This window comes from Artemia sp. Qi Xiang Cuo, chromosome 9, assembly GCF_049724085.1.
Source record: "Artemia sp. Qi Xiang Cuo chromosome 9, ASM4972408v1, whole genome shotgun sequence".
Taxonomy (NCBI): Eukaryota; Metazoa; Arthropoda; class Branchiopoda; order Anostraca; family Artemiidae; genus Artemia; species Artemia sp. Qi Xiang Cuo.
This window is the reverse complement of record NC_142802.1, coordinates 63,564,457-63,592,390: the sequence shown is the minus strand read 5'-3', so window position 1 is coordinate 63,592,390 and position 27,934 is coordinate 63,564,457. Positions and strand designations below refer to the sequence as shown.

Sequence of the window (27,934 nt, the reverse complement as noted above, 5' to 3'; positions counted from 1 at the left end):
ATAGAATTATCGACTGAAATTTTATTTTGTCACTAGTTCACAATAAATACTATTACAATGCAATAAAACGAGGCTTACAGCATTAATCTAACAAAGAAAAACAAATTTTCCGCCAGACCCTTGAAACTCTTCCACAAATATCATTAAAAATAAAAAATATCACAGCGAAAATTTTCAGTCAAATAATAAGTAATTACTCCACTGCAATTCTTTATTAATAATGCAAATACGTCGTAATTCTTTAATGCATCGTTCTCGTATGTGTTTTGATACACTTCAATTTGCCAGAGCTATAGCTAGGCCTGGATTTCAAAAAATTATAATAAACATTGAGCTTTAAAGGCAGGTACTTTTTAATCCTCCCAGGAACGTACAAAGGGGAGGAGCTCAGGTCCCCAGCCCTCCTCCCCCAAAATTCGTTAATTTCTGTACAATTCTTATTCAAATTTTCAAATTGTCCCCTCTCCCTCCCCAAATATTACATATTATTGGGATCCCCCTTAAAGAAAAATTCCTTCTCGCGCGCCTGATTCCACCCAAGCTCTGAATGGCTGAAATACCAGTGCAAGCTGTGGATCTTACAGCTTGAATTGAACCTAGGCACATAAGAGAACTGCACAGAACAAATTGATATAGATAGAACAAATAGAACAAACAGATATAGATAGAACAAAAGATATAGAGGCCAAGTTGAACAATTGTCTTTGTTTAAATTTCTGCAAAAAAAAATGTGTATTCAATTGAATAATTCTTACTTTCCTGACTTATAAAAGTAAACAAAATTACACGATGTTGTATTTGATAGTTATTAAGAACAGCTCAATAGAGGCTCATGTCACAACACTAACTAAAACTCATTATCGTAATCCGTCGGTCTTCTTAAAGTTCGTGTGGCACTTGAGCGATTACTACCTTGAAACACTGAAGGAGACCATCCCCCCTCAATGCCAAAACCTCTGCCTAAGCTGCTACTCCTACCAGTAGCTGCAACCCAATCACTTGTATAATTATTAACAAGGGCAGTATTTGTGTAGCCTCTACCCCAATCGTGGACCATATTGAAGCGATTAGCCAAACTGGAGCCAGGTCTTCTGACTTCTGGATTTCTTGCTTGATTGTTTGGCAGAAGGTCACGGGAAAGGCTATATGATGATCCAGGGGCGTAATGGTTTGATTGGTTGGATGTGTATGATGTTAACTGACCGTTCCATTCAGATTTCCATGAATCATATATTCCAGGATTGAAATTTTTCAAATTTCTATTGGGTATTCCAGTAGACGATGCAGGTCTCTACAAAACAAAGTAAAAATAAAATACTGCGAATGTTTCTTAAGAAAATAATAAAAAAAAGATGTAGAAAGATAGAGGATGAGTTTGAGAGAAAGAAAGAGGGAGAGAGAGAGAGAGAGAGAGAGAGAGAGAGAAAGAGAAAAGTCCATCAATTATATGGAAAATAGTCAAGAAATGATGATATATGGAAATAAATAAAAAACAAAACATAACAGACGAATTTTCAAAACAAATGTGATTTTAAGAAAAAATCAGGAATATATTACTAGTATTATTTGTTCTGCTTCTCTAAGCTTTTCAATAGTTCACTTGAGCGGTTCCGCTCTAAATTGGTTTTAGCTGAAAATGTATTGCGACCGTGCATGGCGGTCTCAGCTGTCGGCTTATCTGGCCGTCTATTGCTCGGTGTTTTTTTTTTTCTTCTTTTAAAAATAAATCTTGGACGTAGATCTCCTTTTACAAACCTGCAGTTTGGCACGTTTGGAATTTGAATACATGGTTGCCACACGTATCACGAAAGTGCTATTTTGGCACTATTTTATTATTTTTAGCACTGTAGCACGTGCTCAGGGTTGCTAGAAATAGCACAAAAACGCTATTTTAGCACAATTACAGTCATTTTTTACTACAGTACCGAAAATTGCTGTATAGCACGTAAATTTGGGCAATTTTAGTACTTTAGGAACTGACCATGCTGGCAACCCTGTTTGAGTAACTATTTTGTTAAACCTGTCACGTGGTTACGTTTTTTCTCGGCCCAGAGGAAAAAGACAACTCCAAAGTGTTCTACATGAGGCAAGATTGGCCATGTTGGGACTCATGATAACCTTTGATCCATTCTAAGTAGTTTTACCCTATAGGCTGTTCTTCATTGCAAACCCCCTCTCCCTAAAAAAACACTTCATAGTGCCACACTAATTTGTTCTCGGTTTGCATTTGAATGTCCCATTTTTTTTTGTCGTACAATAGTCCAACTAAGAACTGTCAACTAAGGGCAATGATTCAGACACACTTAAGGAGCAGGGTTGCCAAAGAGAATTTAAGAATGCCAAGATTCTCCTGCAAAAATCCTAACGTATGACAAAAAACCAAGAATTTGAATAATAACAATGGATATAGCCTACTAACCCACGCATGTGCCCAGGATTTTTTGGGGGACCGGAGGGAATAGGGGAGGGGGACAATAGTAAAAAATAATTTGAAGAATGGGAGACCATAAAAATAAAAATATTGATTTGATAATTTGAATAAGAAGTGACCAGGAATTCAAAAAATTTAGGATTTCAGTACTTTACAAAACCCAGCAGCTTTTAATATTTGTCTGAACAGCCCATTTTGTTTCATATATTTATTATTTCCGTACACACATTCTTGAAATGTTTCCTAGCTTACGTACAAGGAAATGCAGAAAAAAAAACTATTTGCACTTTTTTCTATCATCAAATTACTCTGTTACCGGCATAGCTAGAGGGGTGAAATTTTCCCAATTGAATATAAAATTTTATCTTAAATTTGGTTTTTATTCTTCATTATCTATTTACCTATTTTAGAATATTTCATGTACTGTACTTACTCTCCGTATACGAAGAATCATTACGATCCAAGGCTGGGTCCTAGGAGTAAATTTCATAAGGAGGGGTCCTTATAGCAATACGGTACCAGCAGAAAGAAATTTGACAAGTCTTAGCAGTAGCACTGGGTGCTACTGTGGTGCTACTGGGTGCCCAGTGCACTGGGTGCACTGGGTGCTACTAGTGAAAAATTGCACGTGAACATTTTCCTACAGTGGAATTGCGGCGCAAACTAGAGCACAAATTTCCTTGTAAGGTTTTGACAGTACATCTCTTTTGATTTTCAATTTTTTATTCAGCAGAAAAAGGAAGCTATAAGAAAATACAAAGTAAAAACATTTCGAAATTAATCAAAACATTTAACCCAAGTTCCGTGTTAAAAAATTACATTGGACCCCTTCATGGCTTGGATCCGGAGGACTATAATCGAACCCGTGTTTTGACAGTCCTTTATATACCCTGTCAGAGGCTAAAATTTATTAGAAGTCAAATAATTCCTTAGAACTAAAGTTTGATCTCCATAACCCTCTCTATTATTGCTACAATACCTCTCAAGTCAATTATTTTTTCTTAAAAATAAACTTTAACAATAATCATGTTAAAGGAATTCTTCCGGCGAAGGTTCGAATCAACAAATTCTGTCTTCAATTCGCTTCATTGTGACTTCCGGCAACCCAAGTGGCTCTCTTATTAGCGATTCACCTTTTTGACTCCCTACTGCTGGGTTGTTCCAGCTTTAGCAAAGTGTGCCAATCAAATTCCAAATTGGCTCCCAAATCTCTTCAAGAGTCTGCCCGAAGTATAATATTTTTTTGATTTTTGACCAAGTAAACTGTTGATAATTTTACTTGAAATAGAATTTCCAATTGGTTCCAACTGACCTCTATGTGGCACCAGAGGCATTACCTTAGAATTATAACTTAAAACTGACTTAGAACTAGAATAAACACTATAGGGATAACAATTTAAAGACATAATGAATAGACCAAACCTGACAAATATATGAACAAACAGAACTAATAAATTGTAGAAAGACCTAACCTAAAAATTTTGTTTTAAGGATCCATGATTTTTACAATGTCTTTTCAGTCCAATTCATAATGTAAATAATCCAGGGCCATACCAGGATTTAGAACTGAATAAGAGTGGGGGTGGGGTTTAGTCACAATAAGTATTAACAAACCTATACTCCTTGTTTAATATATACATTAAATAACCAAAAAGTTAGCTTGTAATTAACCATTGATATTTTTTGAAGGGATTATTCCTACTGCCCCCTTGCCACTGTGTAGGGGTTTGAGATATCCTAACAGCTCAAATATACCATTAATTAGGAACTGCAAAAAAACCGTATCGATCCATGCAAACAGTACAAATGTTGACAGACATTTTCTGATGTAACTTATTTCTGAATTTTAAGTGTTACCATGCATGGATACACTATCGTGCACCAAAATTACAGTTTTCTAATGGATGATTGATATAATAACTCAATTTATTATTGAATTAGTACCGTTAATGGACATTTATTGATGATTGTCAACAAAACATTGTCAGTGGGTAATAAACCAGAAAAGTCCAGCCAACATCAATTATGAAAATTGTCATTTGGCTAATACTCGAAGGACTGATTATTTGATTTTTTTTTGTCTCAAGGTTAATAACAGATGACAATTTTTTCAATTACATACATGCAACAATGGAGAATTCCAGGCTATTGAAACTACATGATATCGCAACCATTTATCGCAAAGAAATGAATTATTGTAAATTTATGACGAAATGATAAAAATGATGCAAATTTAATGTTCGAAAAGAATCTTGAGAATGTCTTTCGTTTTTACAGATGAGAGATTGTGAATTATATACGTTTCATTATTTTATTTTTTACGGTATCGTAGTCTTAATTTACAACGTATTATAGTGAAATAGAAAATGAATACAACCAAATGAATCTAATATTGAAATTTGCATCCAACTAGTAAGAGAATTATAGCATGAAAAACAACTAACAAGAAAAAATAATATGGTGTGTTTTTATCCTCTTTTGTATGTTAAACGTAAAAACACGTTTATTCAACTGAAAGTAAGGAGCAATATTAAAAATTAAAACAAACAGAAATTATTTCGTATATGAAGGCTGCCCCCTCCTTAATGCTTCGCTCTTTACGCTAAAGTTTGACTTGTCAAAATTCTTCAAGAACAAGTGCTGAAATATCAGGGCCTTTGAATTGGAATCAGAAGCTTTTTAAAGCAGTGAATTAACCCGGTTTTTCTGTATAGGGTTACTAGGACACGAAGATCATCTTGTGGACCCCTTTGTGTGCTGCTTTGGAGCAAAAAGTCATACGCATAAAAAACAAAACTTAGATCCCATCGCTCCACAAAATGTCCCTCGAACAAGTCTAGCTACAGAATAAACCGCAGAATTAAAGATGAAAGGGCTTAGAGCAGATACTTGCCGAACTCCTTTGAAAAGCTGACTAGGTTCAGACCGCCTTTGCTTGCGGTGACCACGATTATTTCCCGTCAAAAGCTGGATGAATATGCATGTGAGGGTACGAATCATGGAGAACAAGGACAATGTGGAGGTCACCTCCTGAATCCAAGAGGCACCACAGGAGAGGAACAAATTATTTTAATGAAAATCGTAGTCATGTAAGTGGCATGAAGTTTTATAACTCACCCTTGCCGGTGGAGGCCGTGGCCGAGAAATTTTACTAAGATCGTTCCAAGGATCTATAGGTAAGGGTCCTAAGTCATACGGATCCTCAAGTGCATAGTTGTCCACCCCTTGGCTCGTCTTGTTCAGCTCGTTCAACATCTCTTCAGACAGAGGAATGGCTTTTTTGACCTGACTGACACGGCGCCGTCTCATCAACTAAAAAAGAAAAAAGTGTAATCATCATTTTGTCACGTCGTAATAGGGGAAAACTCTTTATTTTTAACCGCAGGCAATCCCAGGAGTGGTCAAGAGCATCAAATCTACATTCCTTACCAAGATAATGGGGAAAGTGAGGATAATAGGGAATCTTTTCTATGCTTGAAGTATACAAATCAGCAGGAATAGGTAAGTGAAGTTTATAGTTTTGGAGTGAAACTGTCAAAACTAAAAATAAATAAAATAAATATCGGTTTTCTATCTCAGGCGTTTACTCAAGTCTCACACGCATAAGAAGTGACTTCAGGGAGTCTCTTCCATCATCAAAATATTAAGAAAAGAAATGAATATTAATAATACTTCGCACATAATTTGCTTTTTTGCTGATTTCGTGACTGCCCTCAAAATTCCCATCCAAAATTAATCTCAGTGCCAATTTTCTACATGTGGTACTCTTACATTAGTTTATTTCTTGCGGGCAGATCCACAGGAATTTGTTTCTAGTGCAAAATTTAAAAAATAAAAAAAATTGAAACCAGTAGATTATACGAATAATAATAAAAAAAAAAATACGAAACTGAAACTAGAAATCTTGTATTTTTTTGGGGGCGGCGGGATGGGGGAGGGGAGATAATGCCCAAACCCTCTAAGTACGTGCTCATTCTCTTTATCCATTTGCAGTGTATTATGAGTAGAGATGACCCTATAACTCCGATCAGCGCACCAAATATGGGCATAGACCCACGTGGTTTATGGATTTTGTCAGTGAGAATGAAAAAACAGGAATTTTGTCACTTGAAAAACAGGAATTTTGTCACTCTTTTGGATGTTTTTATGGTTTTCGTCAGTGAGATTGAAAAAACAGAAACTTTCTCACATTTATGTCTGTTTTATGGATTTTTTCCATGAGAATGGAAAAAACAGAAACTTTCTTACTTTCATGGATTATTGCGTCATTAATCAAACTGTTTCAGGGGACTTTTTGACAGATGACGCCAAGTTACTTAATCTCTTTGATGCATTTCAAAAGAGAATTGTTTCCGGGGCAAAGTTTAGATCACACGTGACAGATGATGTCATGATTGATTGATTGACATGAAAGGGGAATTAATTTGTTGTTTCTAAAGAGAATTGATTTGACGCAAAAGGGGAATTAATTTGTTGTTTCTAAAGAGAACCGTCTCAGAGCGAATGTTTAGATCTTAGCGATGAATTGTTTAGCGCGGGAATCAGGTTTCTAAATAATTTGAAATGTGCCAGCGGAGATGCCAAAACAAAAGGAACACGCTGAAATTACGTTTAGGGATTATTTGGGCGAAACCGTTTTAGCCATTTTAGGGAATTATTTCGGCGAAACAGTTAGAGATATTTTAAAAGATGATTTAAAAGATGATTTTAGAAGAGAATTTAAGGGTGAAACTCTGTGGTCGTTATAATACACAAGTTGTATTTTAACAGTCGTGAGGTCCCCTACCCCAACCCCAAAGGCTCCTCATACCCCACCCCAACCCCGAAGGAAGCCCCCCCGTCCCCAAAGGTCCACCGGGCTCCCAAAAGACCACCAGGCTCCCAAGTGCCCCCCAGACCCCCAAAAGCCCTCCCCCGCCCCCCAAAAGCCCACCCCCGGCCCCCAAAAGCCCTCCCCGGGCCCCCAAAGGCCCTCCCCGGGCCCCCAAAGGCCCACCGGGCTCCCAAAAGACCACCGGGCTCCCAATGGGCCCCCGGACCCCCAAATGCCCTCATCCGGTCCCCACAGGTCCACCGGGCTCCCAAAGGATCAAGCGGCCCTAAAGGGCCCCCCAGACCTACAAAGGACCCCCCGCGCCCCAAAGGCCCCTAAGCCCCCATTTTTTAATACTTTTTTAAGGCTTTATTATATCTTTTCAGAACAAGTTATTTTCTTAATGTCCGTCCTAAACCCATTTTACAAGTTGAAGTACCCATTCTTTTCACCCACAACTTTACTATACTGATTTTTGAATGCTCCAACACTAAACAATACTTTTCAATGGCATTGCAGAACAAATTCTTTTCATAATGTCCATCCTAAACCCATTTTAAAAGTTGAAGTTCCCATCCTTTTCACCCACAACTTTACTTTACAGCTTTTTGAATGCCCAACACCAAGCAATACTTTTCAAAAGCCATTTCAGAACAAATTCTTTTCTTAGGGACCGTTCTAAACCCATTTTATAAATTGAAGTACCCATCCTTTTCACCCACAACTTAGCTAGAGGTAAGAGTTTGGTTTAGTTTTAGTTAAAAGTTTAGAGTTTTTTTTAGCTTAGAGTCTTAGCTTAGAGTTTTTGTTAGAGTTCTAGTTTACTTTAGTTTTAGTTAAGAGTTTATAGTTTTTAGCTTATAGTCTTACCTTAAAGTTTTAGTTTTGTTTAATTTTAGTTAAAATCTAAGAGGTTTTTTTTATCTTAGAGTCTTAGCTCAGAGTTTTTGTTTTATTTCTAGTTTTCTGTATTTTTAGTTAATACTTTAGAGGTTCTATCTTAAAATAATATTTTAGCGTTTTATTAAGAGTTCTAGCTTAGTTTAGTCTAGTTAAATTTAATAATTGATAGTTTTAGCTTATGGTCATAGATTATAATTTTAATTAAAGTTGTAGTTTGGTTAAGTTTTATTTAAGACTTAAGATTTTTAGCTTAGAATCTTAGATTAGAGTTTTGTTAGAGTTGAATTTTATTTTAATTTTATTTATGAATTTAATGTTTTACATTTGATTTTCAGTTATAGTTCAAGTTTAGTTTAATTTTAGTTAAGAGTTTAGAGTTTTTATATTAGAGTCCTAGCTTAAAGTTTTAGTTTGGTTTAGTTTTAGTTAAAAGTTTAGAGTTTTTTTGCTTAGAGTCTTAGCTTAGAGTTTTTGTTACAGTTCTAGTTTAGTTTAGTTTTAGTTATGAGTTTAGAGTTTTTGGCTTAGAGTCTTAGCTTAGAGTTTTATTCAGAGTTCTAGTTTAATTTAGTTTAGTTACAGTTCAGAATTTAGAGTTTTAGCTTAGAGTCATAGCTTTTAATTTTACTTAAAGTTGTAGTTTGGTTAAGTTTTAGTTAAGATTTTCGAGTTTTGGCTTAGAATCTTAGCTCAGAGTTTTTGTTAGAGCTCTAGTTTAGTTTAGTTTTAGTTAAGAGTTTAAAGTTTTACCTTAGAGTCCTAGCTTAGAGTTTTAGCTTAGATTTGAAGTTTAGTTTAGTTACAGTTAAGAATTTAGAGTTTTAGCTTAGAGTCATAGCTTAGAGTTTTACTTAAAGTTTTAGTTTGACTAAGTTTTAGTTAAGAGTTTCGAGTTTTAGCTTAGAGTCTTAGCTTAGAGTTTTTTGTTAGAGTTTTAGTTTAGTTTAATTTTAGTTAAGAGTTTGATGTTTTACCTTTGAGTTTCAGTTAGAGTTCTAGTTTATTTTAGTTTTAGTTAAGAGTTTGGCTTTCTACCTTAGATTATTAGCTTAGAGTTCTAGTTTAGTTTAGTTTTAATTAAGAGTTTATATTGTTTTATTAGAGTCTAATCTTAGAGTTTCTGTTAGAGTTCTAGTTTATTTTAGTTTTAGTAAAGAGTTTAGTGTTTTTAGCTTATAGTCTTAGCTTAGAGTTTATGTTGAAGTTCCAGTATAGTTTAGTTTTAGTTTAGAGTTTTAATTTATAGTCTTAGCTTAGAGTTTTTGTTAGAGTTGAAGTTTAGTTTAGTTTTATTTAAGAGATTAGAGTTTTTTTTTTGTTAGCGATCTAGTTTAGTTTAATTTTATTTAAGAGTTTGATTTTTTACCTTTGAGTTTCAGTTAGAGTTCTAGTTTAGTTTAGTTTTAGTTAAGAGTTTAGAGTTTACCATAGAGTCTTAGCTTAAGTTTAAGGCTTCTCCATGTTTAGGTTAGGTTAGATTAGGTTAGCTTATCATGAGCGCTCATGATAAGCTAAACTAAACTAACCTAACTTAAACGTGGAGAAGCCTAACCTCTAACCTAACCTAATCTAACCTATAGTTTCTGTTTTTCTATGCAATATTGTGTAATTTTGTGTTTATGCTAGTTTGGACTAAACTTCAACTCTAACTAAATCTCTAAGCTAAGATTCTAGACTAAACCTCTAAGCTATAACTCTTAAGTAAAACTAAAATAAACAATAACTCAAACTAAAACTCTAAGCTAAGACTCTAAGCTATAACGATAAACTCATAACTATAACTAAACTAAACGAAACTTCAACCCTAACTAAAACTCTAATCTAAGACTTTAAGGTAAAACTCTTAAATAAAACTAAACTAAACCAAAACTATCACAAAAACTCTAAGACAATACTCTAATATAAAAAGATAAGCTTGTAACTGAAACTAATCTAAACTGTAACTTCAACAAAAAGTCTAAGCTAATACTCTAAGCTAAAAACTCTAAAATCTTAACTAAAACTAAAATAAAGTATAACTCTAACAAAAACTCTAATCCAAGACTATAAGATAAAATTATAAACTCTTAACTAAAACTAAACTAAACTAGAGCACAAACTAAAACTCTATTCTATAAATATAAGTTAAAAAATAAAATTATTAAATAAAATTAAAATAAAATAAAACTATATAAAAACCTCTAATATTTTGCTATAATATAAAAAATTCTTAAATCTTAACTGAAAATAAAATAAACTAAATATTCAACAAAAACTCTTAGCTATGATTCTATGATAAAATTCTAAAATCTTAAGTAAACTAAACTAGAACTCTAACAAAGACTACAAACTATGACTTCAATAAACAAACTCTAAATTATTAAATATAAATTCACTACACTTCAACTATAACTATAACTCTAAGCTAAGACTCTAAACTCTTAACTAAAACTAAAGTATACTAGAAATTCAAGATAGGACATGAAGGTAAAACTCAATACTCTAAGATATCTCTAAACTAAACTAGAACTCTAACAAAAACTCTAAGCTACGACACTAATCTAAGAATATAAACTATTAACTAAACATAAACTAAACTAGAACTATAACAAAAACAATAAGCAAAGGACTCTTATGCAAAAGATCTAAAATATGAACTAAAACTAGACTAAACTATAAATCTAAACAAACCTATAAGATAATATTCTATTATAAAATTATGAATTCATAAAAAAAACTAAAATAAACTAGAACTCCTAATAAAAATCTAATTTAAGACTATAATTTAAAACAATCAACTCTTAACTAAACATAAACTAAAATATAAATATAGCACAAACTCTAATGTAAAAAATAAAATAATTAAATAATAATAAAATAAACTACAACTCTAAAAAAACCTCTAAGCTAGTACTACAAGATAAAATAAAAAAATATAAACTAAACATAAACTAAAAAAGAAATCTAACTAAGACTATGCTAAGACTCAATGTTAAAAAAGTTTACCCTTAGATAAAATTAAACTAAAATAGAACTATAACTTAAACTCCAATTTTAAAAACACAATTCTCAAATAAATTTAAACAAAGATATAACTACAAAAAAAACCATAAGCTAATACTCTAAGGTAAAACCATAAAATCTTAACTAAAACTAAAATAAACTAGAACTTCAAAAAAAACTTTAAGATAAGACTCATATAAAACTATAAACTCTTAACTAAATATTAACCAAGCTAAAAATTTAAGTAAAACTCTAATTTATGACTATATTTTAAAACTCTAAACTATTAAATATAAATAAATAAAATTAGAACTATAAATCAAACTAATATAATATTATAAGATAAAAACACTAAAATCTAAAATAAAAATAAAATAAAATAGAAATATAATTAAAAATCTAAGTATAAGCTAAAACTCTAAAAGAAAACTAAACTGGACTATAACTTAAAAGAAAAATCTAAACTAAAACTCTAAGCCAAATAAACTAAACACTTAAATAAAACTAAAATAGAATTCTAACAAAAACTCTAAACTTAGACACTAAGCTAAAAGTCTATGATCTTAATTAAAACTAAAATTAACTAGAATTCTAATTTAATTCTATAAGTTAAAACGTCAAACTATTATCTATAGCTGAACTTAGATAGGACTCTAAATAAACCTCTAAGCTAAGACTCAAAGCTAAAACACTTAACTCTTAACAATAAATAGGATAGCCTAAAAGTCTAAAAAAAACTATCAGCTGAGACTCTAAGCTAAAATTCTAAACTCTTAAATAAAACTAAACTATGTTAGAAATATAATTATAACCCCGATTATAATATAACACTTTAAACTAAAAAAGAAAATAAACACAAAACTCTAACCTAATAATCTAATCTAAAAAACTCTTAAATCCAAACTAAAACTAAACTAAAATATAACTCTAAAAAAACAATAGGATAAGAATATATTGTAAAACTAGAAATTATTAACAAAAATTAAAATAAACTATAAATGTAAGAAAAGAATATAATATAAAAACGATAAAATATTTAATATAAATAAACTAGATATCTAACAACCACTCTAATACAAGACTCCAATCTAAAAAACTATAAACACTAAAATAAAACTAAACTAAACTAAAAATCTAAGAAAATAATATAAGATAAAAATCTAAAATCTAGAATATTAACATAATGAAATTAAAATTTTGCAAAAACTATGATATATGACTCTAATATATAACTGCAAATTTTTAACTATTAATTAAATAAATTTTAAATTTAAAAAAAAATCTAAATTAAGACTCTAAGCTAAAACTCTAAACTCTTAACTATTGCTAAAGTAAACTATATCTTAGCAAAAAAATCTTATAAGACTCTAATCAAGAAACTCTCAACTAATGAATAAAACTATACTAAACTATAACTTTAATAAAAACTCTAAGCTAAGACTCTAAGATAAAATTCTAAACTCATAACTAAAACTAAACTAAACTAGAACTCTAACTAAATGTCCAAGCTAAGACTCTAAGCTAAAAACTCCAAACTCTTAACTAAAACTAAACTAAACTAAAACTCTAAGCTAAGTCTCTAAGGTAAAACTCCAAACTCTTAACTATATCTAAACTAAACTAGAACTCTAACAAAAACTATAAGATAAGATTATAAGCCAAAACTCTAAACTACTAGCTATTCCTAAAACAAGCTTAAACTCTAACAAAACTCTAAGATAAGACTATAATATATTTAATAAAGCTCAACTAAACTAAGACTTCAACAAAAAACTCTAAGATAATACTCTAAGCTAAAACATTTAAATCTTGAATAAAACTAAACTAGAACTTTAAAATAAAATATAAACTAAGACTCTATTGGAAAACAAAGAACTATTAACTAAAAATAAAATAAACGATAACTCTAACAAAAACTATAATATAATACTATAATATCAAAAATTCTTAACTATTAACTAAAAATCGATTATAAGACTCTAAAGTAAAAATCCAAAATATAAAATATACTAAAAATAAAATAGAACTCAAAACTAAATAAACTAGAAATATAACAAAAACTATAATCTAATTATAGAATATAATATTATAAACGATGAAATAAAACTAAACTAGAAATGTAAAAAAAACAATATGATAAGAATATAAGCTAAAAAACTGTAAACTCTAAACTAAAATTAAACTAGACTAGAACTCTAACTGAAAATCAATTTTAAAACATCAAATTCATAATTAAAACTAAACTAAACTTCAATTCTAACAAAAACTCTAAGCTAACACTCTTAGATAAAACTCTAAAATATTAACTAAAAATAAACTAAACTATAACCTTAACAAAAACTCTAAGCTAAAAACTCTAAACTCTTAACTAAAACTTAAGCAAACTATAACTTTAGGTAAAAATCTAAGCTAAGACTCTAAGATAAATCTCCAAATTCTGAATTCTAACTAAAACTAAACTAAACTATAACTCTAACTTAAACTAAATTGTAAAAAATAAAACTATTAAATAAAATTAAAATAAAATATAAATCTAACAAAAAAAAAACTCTAAAATATTAAATAAAGATAAACTAAACTAAAAATATAACAAAATCTCTAAGATAATAATTTAATATATGACACTAAACTAAGAATAAAATATACAATAAATCTAAAATAAAATATAATATAAGACTGTAAGATGAAAACACTAAACTCTTAACTAAAACTAAAATAAACTATAACTCTAACAAAAACTCTAAGCTGAGACTCTAAGCTAAAACTCTAAACTCTTAAGTTAAACTAAACTAGAACTCTAAGCTAAGACTCTAAGGTAAAACACCAAACTCTTAACTAAAACTAAACTAAGACTCGAACTCTAACTGAAACTCAAAGGTAAAACATCAAACTCTTAGCTAAAATTAAACTAAACTAGAACTCTAACAAAAAACACTAAGCTAAGACTCTAAGCCAAAACTCTAAAATCTTAACTAAAACTTAGTCAAACTAAAATTTTAAGTAAAACTCTAAGCTATGACTCTAATCTAAAACTGTAAATTCTTAACTGTAACTAAACAAAACTTCAACTCTAACTAAAACTCTAAGCTAGGACTCTAAGTTAAAACTCTAAACTCTTAACTAAAACTAAACTAAACTAGAGCTCTGAGCTAAGATTTTAATCCAAAACTCCAAAATCTTAAATAAAACTTAACCAAACTACAAATTTAAGTAAAATTCAAGTATATTAATATAATATAAAAATATAATTTATTATATTTAACTAAACTAAACTAAACTAGAACTATTAATAAAAATCTTATATAATACTATAATATATAAACTATAAAATCTTAACTAAAACTAAACTACGCTAGAACTCTAATAAAAATTCTAAGCTAAGACTCTAAGCAAAAAAAACTCTAAACTTTTACCTAAAACTAAAACAAACTAAAAATTTAATCTAAGACTCTAAGCTAAAAACTCTAAACTCTTAACTAAAAGTAAACTAAACTAGAAATCTAACTGAAATTCAAATTTAAAACATCAAATTCTTAACTAAAATTAAACTAAACTTCAAATCTAAACAAAACTCTAAGCTAAGATTCTAAGCTAAAACTCGAAACTTTTAGCTAAAACATGAACAAAGTAAAAATTTAAGTAAGATTATAAGCTGTGAATATAAGATAAAAATCTAAATTCTTAAATGTAGCTAGACTAAAATGAATTATAACTATTAATAAAACGCTAAGATACGACTCTAATCTAAAACCTATAAACTATTAACTAAAACTAAAATAAACTAGAAATAAAACAAAATCTATAAACTAAGAATATAAGATAAAAAAAAATCTAAACTTTTAACTAAAACTAAAAAAAAAAAAAACTCTAAGCTACGACTATAAGCTAAAAACTATAGACTAATAACTAAACTACAGTAAACTATAAATATCAAAAAAACTCTAAGATACGACTATAATCTAAAAATAACCTCTAATCTTTTAGATAAGACAAAACAAGACTAAAAATTTAAGATAAGAATATAACATAAAAACTCTAAACTCTTAAATAAAAATAAAATAAAACAGAGCTCTAACAAAAACTCTAAGCTAAGAGTCTAAGCTGAAAAAAAAAGCCTCTAAACTTTTAACTAAAACTAAACCAAACTAAAACTCTAAGCTAAGTCTCTAAGGTAAAACTTCAAACTCTTACCTATAGCTAAGTTGTGGGTGAAAAGGATGGGTACTTCAATTTGTAAAATGGGTTTAGGACGGTCCCCAAGAAAAGAATTTGTTCTGAAATGCCTTTTGAAAAGTATTGCTTGGTGTTGGGCATTCAAAAAGCTGTATATTAAAGTTGTCGATCAAAAGTATGTGAACTTCAACTTTTAAAATGGGTTTAGGATGGACATTAATAAAATAATTGGGTCTGAAATGCCATTGAAAAGTATCGTTTAGTGTTGGAGCATTAAAAAATCAGTATAGTAAAGTTGCGGGTGAAAAGAATTGGTACTTCTAATTGTAAGATGGTTTTAGTATGGACATTAAGAAAATAACTTGTTCTGAAAATATATAATAAAGCCATAAAAAAGTATAAAAAATGGAAGCTCAGGGCCCTTTGGGGCGTCGGGGGTCCGTTGGAGGTCTGGGGGGCCCTTTAGGACCGGTTGGTCTTTTGGGAGCCCAGTGGACCTTTGGGGACCGGGTGAGGGCCTTTGGGGGTCCGGGGGCCCGGTGGGAGCCCGGGGGACCTTTGGGGACCGGGTGAGGGCCTGGGGGGGTCCGGGGGGCCCCTGGGACGCCCGGTGGTTTTTGGGGCGCCCGGGGGGCCTTGTGGGGCCCGGGGAGGGCGATTGGGGGGCGCGGGAGGGCTTGGTGGGGTCGGGGGGGCCCTTGGCAGCCTGGTGGTCTTTTGGAAGCCCAGTGGACAGTTGGAGACCGGGGGGCTTCCTTCGGAGTTGGGGGGGGGTATGAGGAGCCTTGGGGGTGGGGGTAGGGGACCTCACGACTGTTAAAATACAACTTGTGTATTATAACGACCACAGAGTTTCACCCTTAAATTCTCTTCTAAAATAATCTTTTAAATCATTTTTTAAAATGTCTCTAACGGTTTCACCCAAATAATTCCAAAAAATGGCCAACTCGAATTCGCTCAAAAAATCCCTAAATATAATTTCAGCTTGTTCCTTTTGTTTGGCATCGCTGCACTGGCAAATTTCAAATTCTTTAGAACCCTGAGTCTTGCACTAAGAAATCTGTAGCTAAGAAATAAACAGTCGCTCTGAGACGGTTCTCTTGAAAGACAACAAATCAAGTTCTCTTACGCGAATCTAGTATATTTAGAAACAACAAATTGATTTCATTTTCATGTCAATGAATCAAACATGACATCATTTGGCGCGAGTGATCTAAACTTTGCCCCGGAAACAATTCTCTTTAAAAATATATCAAAGAAATAAATTAACTTGGCGTCATCTCTCAAACAGTCCCCGTACACAGTTTGATTAATGACGCAATAATCCATGAAAGTAAGAAAGTTTCTGTTTTTTCCATTCTCATGGAAAAAATCCATAAAACAGACATAAATGTGAGAGAGTTCCTGTTTTTTCAATCTCACTGACGAAAACCATAAAAACATCCAAAAGAGTGACGAAATTCTGGTTTTTTCATTCTCACTGACAAAATCCATAAACCACGTGGTTCTATGCCCATATATGGTGTGCTGATCGGAGTTATAGGGTCATCTCTACTATTATGATTTCAAAAGCAGCTGTGATTAGCAAACTACTAAATCAAGAACTGCTTATATGTAGCCTATTCTCTTATTTTTATGACATCCTTTATAGTGCCTTTAATATCAGAGATATAAAATTGAAATTGAGTTTCTATTCTCCTACTATTGCTTTATGTTTGCTGGGCATGGTTTTTGCAAAATGAAATTCTTTTTATGAAGGAGCACATTTTAAATATAGGGGGCTACCTTCAAGACCGTACCTAGAATTTTTTTTTCGGAGGGGGTTTTACTAAAAAAAAATTCGTGGTGGGGGGGAGTTTACACAAAAAAAACTTAAAAAACGCATACAAAATTGTTTTTATATCAATTTCTGTTGCATTTTTACGAGTCAGACAAACATTTCGGGGGGGGGGGGGGTCAAACCCCACTAACGCCCCCCCCCACTGGGGACGGCCTTGGCTACCTTGATATCTAACATCTACTTAATAGTATTCAAATTATGCTACAACAAAGAATGTATCACAGTACTATATTAATGCTACATTATAGGGCTTCCAATTAGCGGATAGGAGACCATTCCCATTTCGAGGCTTTGAAGAAAGCCTTTTCGGCTCCCTCCCCTCTTAGGTTTTCACAAAAATCTCTGCGTATCTTCATTTTAACAAATAAAAAAATACTTGCCCTAACCCCTTACATTATTACGAATTCGGTGTTAAAGGTATAATCATTTTAAGAAAACCAAAAAAGCTAATTGAACACTAGATAAATTACAATTGGTACCAAGACTTAACCACATATCATTTTTAGCCTTTACGTATCAAGGTGCAATTCTTCTCACGCAGAGTTCAAAATAAGAGTCAAAATAGCTGAGGTAGAATTTTTTTAAATGATATTTATGTTAATCACGATTATCACAGCAGAAATAAACAAGAAGAATAAAAACCAGATTTTGCTAGTTGAAGTCATTTATTCCTGGGCTAGGCGTATAACCCCCCTAGAAAAATACCCTCCATCCCCCATGGAAAATCCCCCCCCCGCGGGAAATACCTCACCCTGCTTTTTTATGACAAATACCATTCTAAATATCTATTATGACTCCAGGTTAAAGACGAAATCAGACCACAAAATTTTAATAAAAACAGAGTTTCAAATCAATGCTAAAGATATAGATAATACAAATGGCTTGGTAAAATTCTATTATAAAGTATTGTAAGCGCATGGAGGAATTGTGATTGAATACCAAATTGAATTGTGATAAAATAAACTTTTTCATCTGAGGCTTTAACTCAAAGCGGTTTATAAAAATACAATATTTAAAACCCCTAGATTTTTTTTTCCTTATCACCTCATTAAAATGTGCTATGGGAATACAATGGTGGAACATTTGAAAGTTAAAAGGGATATATGAGAGGGATATTTTTTTCTTGTCCTTCTGTTTGATTTTATTGATATTATTTAATGCAATGTTTAGTCTGCCACTCTCACATGCCAAAGAGCCTTTGTGGGGGTCTAAAGCTTTGTAATTTTTCTACATTTTCTTTAAAAAAAATTGACTGATTGAGATAGGCCAGTGAATTCACTCAGAGATGAATCCTGGATATGTTTCAGAAAACAATTCACATTAATGACTAGCTTTATCCGTCACGTGTTGCTGCGATCTCACAAGAAAGGGAATTCAGGGAGGATTCACCCCCCCCCCCCTCCAGACAATCTCCAATGGTAAATCACTCCCACGGAAATCTCCCTGGGAAACCCCTCCGGAAAATTAATTCCCGATGAATCCCCTTTCAAAATTTTTCCCACATATTGACAATCTAAATCAGAAGTACGGAAAAAATTAGGCTAAGATTATTAACTTAATATCGAGAAGCGAAATATCGTGAACGGAAGCAATTGTCAAGTTTTTGTGTTCAGAGGCCTCTAATATCAGTCGCTTCGAAAAGGATTCGAAAGATCATGGGGGTTTTAGGGGGGGAGATTCTTTCACCTAAAACCTTTGCAAGGGTGTCTCAACAACTTCTTAAAGTTTTTTTTGGCGATCAGATGAACAGTATAGTAATGCTTACAGGACAAAGAGACATTTGCTCTTGGAACCGTTCCAAGAAAACAGACAACAAAAACTTTTATGCAATTTATACTGTTGTCAGTTCAGGGCGGACGACAATGCTAGCCCCTTTCACGTAAACTGAGTATTTTAGAGGCTATGTTTGTTTTATCTGCCATTCTGGGCTAAAGGAAATAAAATATAATTAGTGATCATTGAATTCTGGAATACACTATATGGTAGGCTTAATATGGCTTAGACAGGCCGTGCCTTTGAGGTGATTAAATAAAAAAAACAAGTTTTTTAACTGAAAGTAAGGAGCGACATTAGAACTTAAAACGAACAGAAATTATTCCGTATATGAAAGGGACTGTCCCCTCCTCAACGCCTCGCTCTTTACGCTAAAGTTTTTTATTGTTTTAAAAAATAAAATTATGATACAGAGTCAAACTTTAGCGTAAAGAGCGAGGTGCTGAGGAGGGGACAGTCCCTTTCATATACGGGATAATTTCTGTTTGTTTTAAGTTTTAATGTCACTCCTTACTTTCAGTTAAAAAAACTTGTTTTTTTTTAGTTTAATTTTTGAACGTTTTTGAATAAATACAGGTTTTGATCTTGGCTCACCGTACATGAATAATTAAAACAAAATTTTCATACTAATTTACTTTTATTTAGTTAAATGGCTTTCTCGAAACTTGTTTAATTTTATTTACAAACGTTTTTATTAGTAATAAATATACGTAACTTACGAATTAACTTATGTAACGAACTTCTATATTCATATATTTTCAATACGTTTATTATGGGGTTCACCCCCTAGTCAATACCTTGCTTTTTAAGCGAAAGTTCGAACTTTGTTCCAGTTCCTTGAAAATGACCGCTTAATCACAAAGGCCGTTAATTAGAATAAATAGCTCTTATGAAAGTACTAAAAAATCTTTGGCTTAAAGAGCGAGGCACTGACTACGGGGTGAACCCAATCATATATGTAATATTTTCTGTTCGTTTAAAGTTTCGATGTTGCTGCTATTGCAGTTGAAATACTTGTTTTTTTATATTTAATTTCTGATCTTTTTTTAAATAGTGCTGGGACGTCCGGCGTCCCCTTCATAGCAATGTCCCGTCCCCCATGAAAACTTCCTTCATGGAAAGATCCTCCCACATAACACCCGACCCCCCCCCCCACTGCCCGGAAAAATCTCCCCTGAAAACGTCTGTATACTTCCAAATAACCAATACTATATGTTAACATTGGGTAAAGTTCATAACTTTCAGCCCTCCCCCCGCGAACTTTGGGGGATTAAGTCATCCTAAAAGACATACTTATTATATTTTCGAACATGTTGAACAAAATGGCTATCTCAAAATTTTGATCAGGTGACTTTGGGAAAAAAATGAGCGTGGGAGGGGGCCTATTGCCCTCCATTTTTTTTGATCACTTAAAAAGGGCACTAGAACTTTTAATTTCCATTCCATTGAGCCCTCCCACGATATTCTAGGACAACTGGGTCGATACGATCACCCCTGGAAAAAAAACAACAAAAAACAAACAAATAAACCCGCACCCGTGATCTTTCTTCTGGCAAAAAATACAAAATTCCACATTTTTGTAGATGGGAGCTTGAAACCTCTACAATAGGGTTCTCTGATACGCGGAATATGATGGTGTAATTTTCATTAAGGTTCTATATCTTTTAGGGGGTCTTTCCCCCTTTTTTCGAAAATAAGCCAAATTTTCTCAGGCACCTAACTTTTGATGGGTAGGATTAAACTTGATGAAACTTAAATATTTGAAATCAGCATAAAAATTTGATTTTTTTTATGTATCTATTTGTATCAAAATACCGTTTTCTAGAGTTTCGGTTACCATTGAGCCGGGTCGCTCCTTACTTACAGTTCGTTACCACAAACTGTTTGATTAATTTGATACGACTTTTTCGAGAATAAATAATTTACACCAATTTAAAAGTAGGGTGAAAAATAGAACAGAAAGAAATTATGTTTTCCGGCCAAGAAATATTCTTACCCACTAGGAAACCGTTTCTCTAGTGGTTGAACTTACAATAACCAACACAAAATAATCTTTTAAAAAATACATGTTTTCAATGTTTCACGTACTGATTCAATGCAAATACAAATTTTTAAAAACATGGTACTGGTATATGCCCTTCAATTCAGAATTTGAATCATTCAGTCTAAACCATCAGTTCTCTGTCCTTCGTACATTCACTAAAGCACTGACGGTTTGCCAAATATCTATGTTTACTCTGAAACACAATTTATTTTTAGCTTTAAATATTTTATTACTTATTTATAATTTTTTTATATTGAATAAATTTATATAATATATAAATAATAATACATAAAAATATAAATATTATTATAATTTATTTAATTTTTTACGATAATTTATTATAATATTATTGTCTAATTAATTCCAGCAAGATGATCATTTTCTCGTAACCTACAGTTCACAAACGCAATTAATTATGATTTTCAACTTTTTTTTTCATTGATTTGGTGATTTTAGCCTCAAAAAATTCCCCCTCTTCATAAATAAATTTGAGTGCCTACTTTACATATATGGCCCTCTTACATTAGCCTCCTAGTAGAATATTTTCAAATGTCCTTTTTCATAAAAAAAAGGTCGGTCAGGGTCATCGAACAACGTATAATTATCTCAACCATATGAATATGAATAAGTAAACATGGGCGGTTAGAGATTTTATAGCGGTGAGCAAGCTTAAGATGAAAAAAACTCATTAACATAAGGTGGAGACCTTACTGGAAGTAATGTAGACTTAGTAGGAAGATGCATCATAATTGACCATTATCAGTCATAATTTAAATATATATATATATAGTATATAGTATATATATAGTATATATAGTATATATATAGTATATACAGTATATATATATATATATATATATATATATATATATATATATATATATATATATATATATATATATATATATATATATATATATATATATATATATATATATATATATATATATATATATATATATATATATTTTTATATATATATATATATATATATATATATATATATATATATATATATATATATATATATATATATATAGATATATATATATATATATATATATATATATATATATATATATATATATATATATATATATATATATATATATATATATATATATATATATGTATACATATATATATATATATATATATATATATATATATATATATATATATATATATATATATATATATATATATATCAGTATCCCCGGGAATATCAGTATCTAGGTTAAACCTAGCTCTAATCAGATTCCAGGCCTAGGGTCGGTTGGGCTAGCGACCCTCCACCTGAAAATCAAGTGCTACGCAAAGTGACTACATAGCCTTGGATCCGGACCTCCTTTTAAGATCTCGACCTACGCGCGTCAATGGACATGCTGACGACGTCAGAAAGACTGACAGACTGAGCCTTCTAGACCAAAGGGGGCTTCGAATAGCTACCTGGAATGTTTTGACCCTGAATGCACCTGCATCAAAGAACCTACTTTCTCAAGAACTTCGTAAGAATAAAGTGGCGATTGCAGGTCTCACAGAAACCCGTCTTACTGGAAGTGGAGAAGAGCGAATAGGCGATAATCACTCATTAGTCTGGTCTGGAGGGAGCATGAGAAGAAATGGTGTTGGCCTCGCACTAAACGGCCTTGCAAGAAAGGCCTTACTCTTGCACGAAGCTTTATCGGACAGAATAATGTAGACCCGCTTTGGGCACAAACATGGCAAGATGACGATTTTCTTATGCTATGTCCCGACCAATGATTCCGATGACGTAACCAAGGAAGAGTTCTACTCTGCTCTGTCTAGATGTCTGTCAACAGTGTCCCCCACGATGTCACTGTTCTTCTCGGTGACTTCAATGCTACAGTGCGAGATGATATGGGTGTTTGGTGTGGCACAATTGGACCTGTATCCCCCGACCCACTGAACGACAACGGCCTTCACCTACGCGAATTGTGCCGATCCCATGAACTTGTGATCGCAAACACCTACTTTCAACGTAAGACTATCCACCAGTACACGTAGTATAGTAACGACGGCCGCACAAGGAAGATGATTGACTATGTCATTATTTCTAAACGCTGGAGATCATCGCTGAAGAACTGCAGAACTTACAGATCAGCAGAGCTTGGAAATGCAGATCACAGGCTTGTGTGTGCTGATGTCTAGCTTTACCTCCATGCACAATGATCGGAAAGAAAACCAGTAGGAGCAGGTATTGGGAAACTAAAGGAGCCATATACTCGCCAGAAGTATAGTGTTGAGATATCAAATTGCTTTGAGCTCCTGGGCACACTCAACAACAGCGAAGACGCCTGGAAGTATTTTAAATCACAGACCAGCGAAGCAGCACAGCTGGTGCTTGGCAAGCGGAGTTTCCCGAAGAAATGGTGGCTAACTGACGAAACACTGGAGGTCATAGAGCAAAGGCGGAGGGCAAGACTTCTTGGGGACATGGCCACCTATCGAAGGCTCAATGGAGTGCGGAACAGACTTATTCATCGAGACCGAACTCAGTTTGTTGCAAGGAAAGCCGATGAAATCGAACTAGCAGCAAAAAAGAAAGACATGGGTAGCCTGTTCAAGCACCTCCGCAATCTCACAGAAAATAAAACACCAGCATTGGGACTCGTCCTATCCAGGGATGGGACACTTCTCTCTGATGAGGGTTCTTGTCTCGAGCGGTGGAAGGATCACTTCTGCTCACTCCTGAACAACACTAGCCCGTCTATGCCTCCTACTGATAGTCCCAGCCAAACTGGCAGTCCAAGATCCGAAACAGATGCTCCTCCAGACAAGCCTTTCAGCCCATTAGAAATTGAAAACGCAGTAAAAAGGCTCAAGAACAATAAAGCTGCCGTTGCCTGTGGCCTGAGTGCGCAGCTGCTAATATATGCAGGTCCTGTTATGCTCCTGTTTCTCCACACCCTGTTCTCTACAATCTGGCAACCCGATATAATTCCCCAAGATTGGCGGAAGGGTGTCATTATCCCTTTAGGGAAGAGAAAAGGTTCTAGAAGCGACGGATCGAACTACCGTGAACTAACCCTACTGTCTGTCCTAGGAAAAATTTTCTCAATGGTCCTGCTAGATCAATGTCGAAATATCATTTGTAAAGTCCAGTAACCGGAGCAAGCTGGTTTCATGTCGGACCGTTCAACCATCGAGCAGATTTTTACGATCCGACAAATCATAGAAAAAACCACGGATTTCCGACAAAAAGCTTTTTTTTACTTCGTTGACTTCCGTGCTGCGTTCGACTCAGTGGACCGAGAAGCTCTTTGGCGGATTCTAGAATCGACAGGCCTCCCTGAGAAATACTGCAGACTCTTCAAAGCTCTACACCATGGGACGGAGAGCTGTGTTCAATTGAACGGCCGGCGCAGCCCGTTCTTTCAAATCACGACAGGAGTGTGCCAAGGATGTGCAGTAGCCCCAGAGCTCTTCAATGTCATCATAGACTACGTTATGACAAGGACTATTTCACATCTCAGCTTTGGACTCAAGTTTGGAGATCGTGTCATTACAGATGCTGATTTTGCCGATGACTTGGCCATTCTGGTGGACTCCATGGAGCAGTTGCTGGAAGCGCTTCGAATCCTACGAGAAGAGGCTGCAAAAGTAGGACTGCAGATAAACTGGACTAAAACGAAAATTATGGCCATTGACCCATCCTCTCCTGCTGCCAATCCTTCAGTTAGCCTGGATAGCACCACTAGCATCGAAGTTGTCCAAAGGTTCACCTACCTGGGCTCCATAATTTCTTCAGATGGCTCACTTCTTTCTGAACTACAAGCGAGAATATCCAAAGCGTCTTCTGCCATGGGCCGACTGAACCGTCACCTCTGGCGAAAACCAAACATCAGTCACACAACGAAGCTGCGGATTTTCAACGCCCTCGTCGGCTCTGTGATGCTCTATGGAGCTGAGACGTGGCAAGCTTCAGCCGCAACCCTCAAGGCAATTGATGTCTTTCAGTCGAAGAGCCTAAGGAGGATCGAAGGTCTACGATGGTTCGACTTTGTCAGCAATGAGAAGCTGCTGCAGCTCACCAAGCAGTCTCGGTTTTTGACCCAAGCAGCCGAGCGAACACTACGATGGTTCGGACACCTACTTCGAATGCCTCCACACATACCTGCGAAAACGATCCATGACTTCGACCCTGTCAAAGCCGGTTGGAAGCGACCTCGCGGCCGACCAAAGAAACAATGGTCTGACAGCCTGTCCGAGTTCCTGGCGATGGCAAATATCAGGTTGAGCGATGTGCAAACGCTTGCCATGGACCGAAGTGAATGGAGGAGGCAGACGTCACTCTCTACGCCGAGCAGCGCCCGGCAGGAGACATAAGTCAAGTATATATATATATATATATATATATATATATATATATATATATATATATATATATATATATATATATATATATATATATATATATATATATATATATATATATGTGTGTGTGTGTATGTATGATCTTATATACACAATTATGTATAATATATTATATAAAATGATAATATACATTATTATATAGTTTATATAATATTGAATTGCATAAGAAGTCCGTATAATCTTATAAGAGAATTAAATAAAAAAGCAAGTTTTTTTTTTAACTGAAAGTAAGGAGAGACATTAAAACTTAAAAAGAACAGAAAATATTCCGTATATGAAAGGGGCTGCCCCCTCCTCAATCCCTAGCTCTTTACGCTAAAGTTTTTTATTGCTTAAAAAAAAGTTGTAAGACAGAGTCAAAATTTAGCGTAAAGAGCGAGGGGTTGAGGAGGGGAAGCCCCTTTCATATACGGAATAGTTTCTGTTCGTTTTTAGTTTTAATGTTACTCCTTACTTTCAATAAAGTTTTCTTTTTAATTTAGTTTCTGAACGTTTATGAGTTAATGCGGCTTTTATTTTGGCTTACCATACGTGAATAATTAAAACGAAATTTGCATATTAATTTTACTTTTTTTTGCCAAATGGCTTTCTCGAAATTTTGTCAGACGTAACTTACGAATTAACTTACGTAACGAAGTTCTATAAACATATTTTTTTATTACGTATATTAAGGGGTTCGTTCCCTATTCAATACCTCGCTCTTTACGCTAAGTTTAAATTTTGTTTAATTTTTTAAGAATGACCCCTTAATCACAAAAGGCCGTTAATTAGAATAAATAGCTCTGATGAAAGTACAAAAAAAAATTTAGCGTATAGACCGAGGTAATGAGTAGAGGTCAATAACATACGTATTAATTTCTGTTCGTTTTAAATTTTGATGTTGCTCCTTACTTTCAGTCCAAAAAATTGTTCTTTTTATTATGTAATTTCTGATTGTTTTTTTTAAATAATGTTGGTAAATCTGGCGCCCCCTTCATAGCAATGTCCCCTTCCCCATAAAAACTTCCTCCATAGAAAGATCCTCTTACCTAACACCCGACCCTCTCCACCCCCAACTACCAGAAAAATCTCCCGTGAAAACTTCTGTATACTTCCCAGTAACCAATACTATATGTAAACGTTGGGCAAAGTTCATAACTTACAGACCTTCCCCTGGGGACTCTGGGGGACTAAGTCATCTTCAAAGACATAGTTATTGTATTTTTCGACCATGCTTAACAAAATGGCTGTATCAAAATTTTGATCAGGTGACTTTGGAGGAAAATGAGCGTGAGAGGGGGCCTAGTTGCCCTCAATTTTTTTGGTCACTTAAAAAGGGCACTAGAACTTTTAATTTCTGTTCGAATGAGCCCTCCCGCGATATTCTAGGACCACTGGGTCGATACGACCACCCCAGTGTTAAACAAAAACAAACAAATAAACACATATCTGTGATCTTTCTTCTGGCAAAAAAATTACAAAATTTCATTTTTTGGAGATAGAAGCTTGAAACTTCTATAGTGGGGTTCTCTGATACACTGAATCCGATGGTGTGATTTTCATTAAAGTTCCATGACTTTTAGGGGGTGTTTCCCCCTTTTTTGACAATAAGGCAAATTTTCTCAGGCGCATAACTTTTGATGGATAGGACTAAACTTGATGAAACTTATATATTTGAAATCAGCATAAAAATCTGATTTTTTTCATGTATCTAATGGTATCAAAATTCCGTTTTTTACAGTTTCGGTTACTATTGAGCCGGGTCGCTCCTTACTTACAGTTCGTTACCACGAACTTTTTAATTTAGGACTTGTACATGTTTTAAAAATTTTAACTGCACAGTTTGGTAAAACAAAATTGGAGTTACTAGGCACCCCAAAAAATGAGTTTCAAATAGGGTTATTTCACGTAGAAAATCGGAACACTACGGCCGATAAGTGGCCAACGAAAAGTTGAGTTTCGTTGAGTGGCAACGCACTCGAAAATGCGTTGCCAGCTGCACGGCTCAAAGTGCCAAAAGCGTGCTCTATATTTTAGCGTGCTTAAACAGAGGGAGGGATACCAGTTTATATCATAATCTTAATTGCTATATTAACTGAGCTGTTTTTTTTTTAACCTTGCCATATGATAATCACTCTTGGAGAAATTGTAATCTTTGACGGGATTGTCAAATTAATTGAAGGGTCAATTATTTCTTTTAGTAAATTTCCTTAGGAAATTAAGGTTTTTGTCATTAGTTTATTGAAAATATTTTATTTCTAGGGGCAACGTTTGTCCCAAATTAATCCCTGAATTAGATCAACTTTGGAGGCTTAATCGCTTACAAAATGATTTAAGTCTGACGACCGTAGACTTTTGATTTGAGCCACCTTTGGTTTTTGGTTGGACTTTTTTTTTCCTTAGAGAGGAGGAGAGAGCTCCAAGAAACTTTTCCCATTTCCTTTTTTTTAAGCTCGACCAAAGATCTTATATTACCAGATTCCAAGTGTGGGTAAACTTACATATAGAAAATCGAAATGATTTCGGCTTCCAGAGACAAGTATATATGTTAAAAACAAAGAGAGAGGAAATATCAAGATGAAGAAAACAAACGAAACT

The 27,934-nt window shown here is 33.5% G+C and overlaps 1 protein-coding gene across 1 annotated transcript in view; it reads right to left on the bottom strand.

The window, feature by feature from the left end:
* Positions 1-6: 6 nt before the first annotated feature.
* LOC148948919 (uncharacterized) overlaps positions 7-27,934 on the bottom strand; it is a 65,354-nt gene continuing 37,426 nt past the window's right edge. The window contains exons 4-5 of the mRNA XM_089095055.1: positions 5,549-5,743; positions 7-1,291 (exon numbers count right to left, since the gene is read on the bottom strand). Coding sequence (XP_088951181.1) covers positions 848-1,291; positions 5,549-5,743 — 639 coding nt within the window. The 3' untranslated portion in view covers positions 7-847. The remainder of the gene's footprint in view (positions 1,292-5,548; positions 5,744-27,934) is intronic.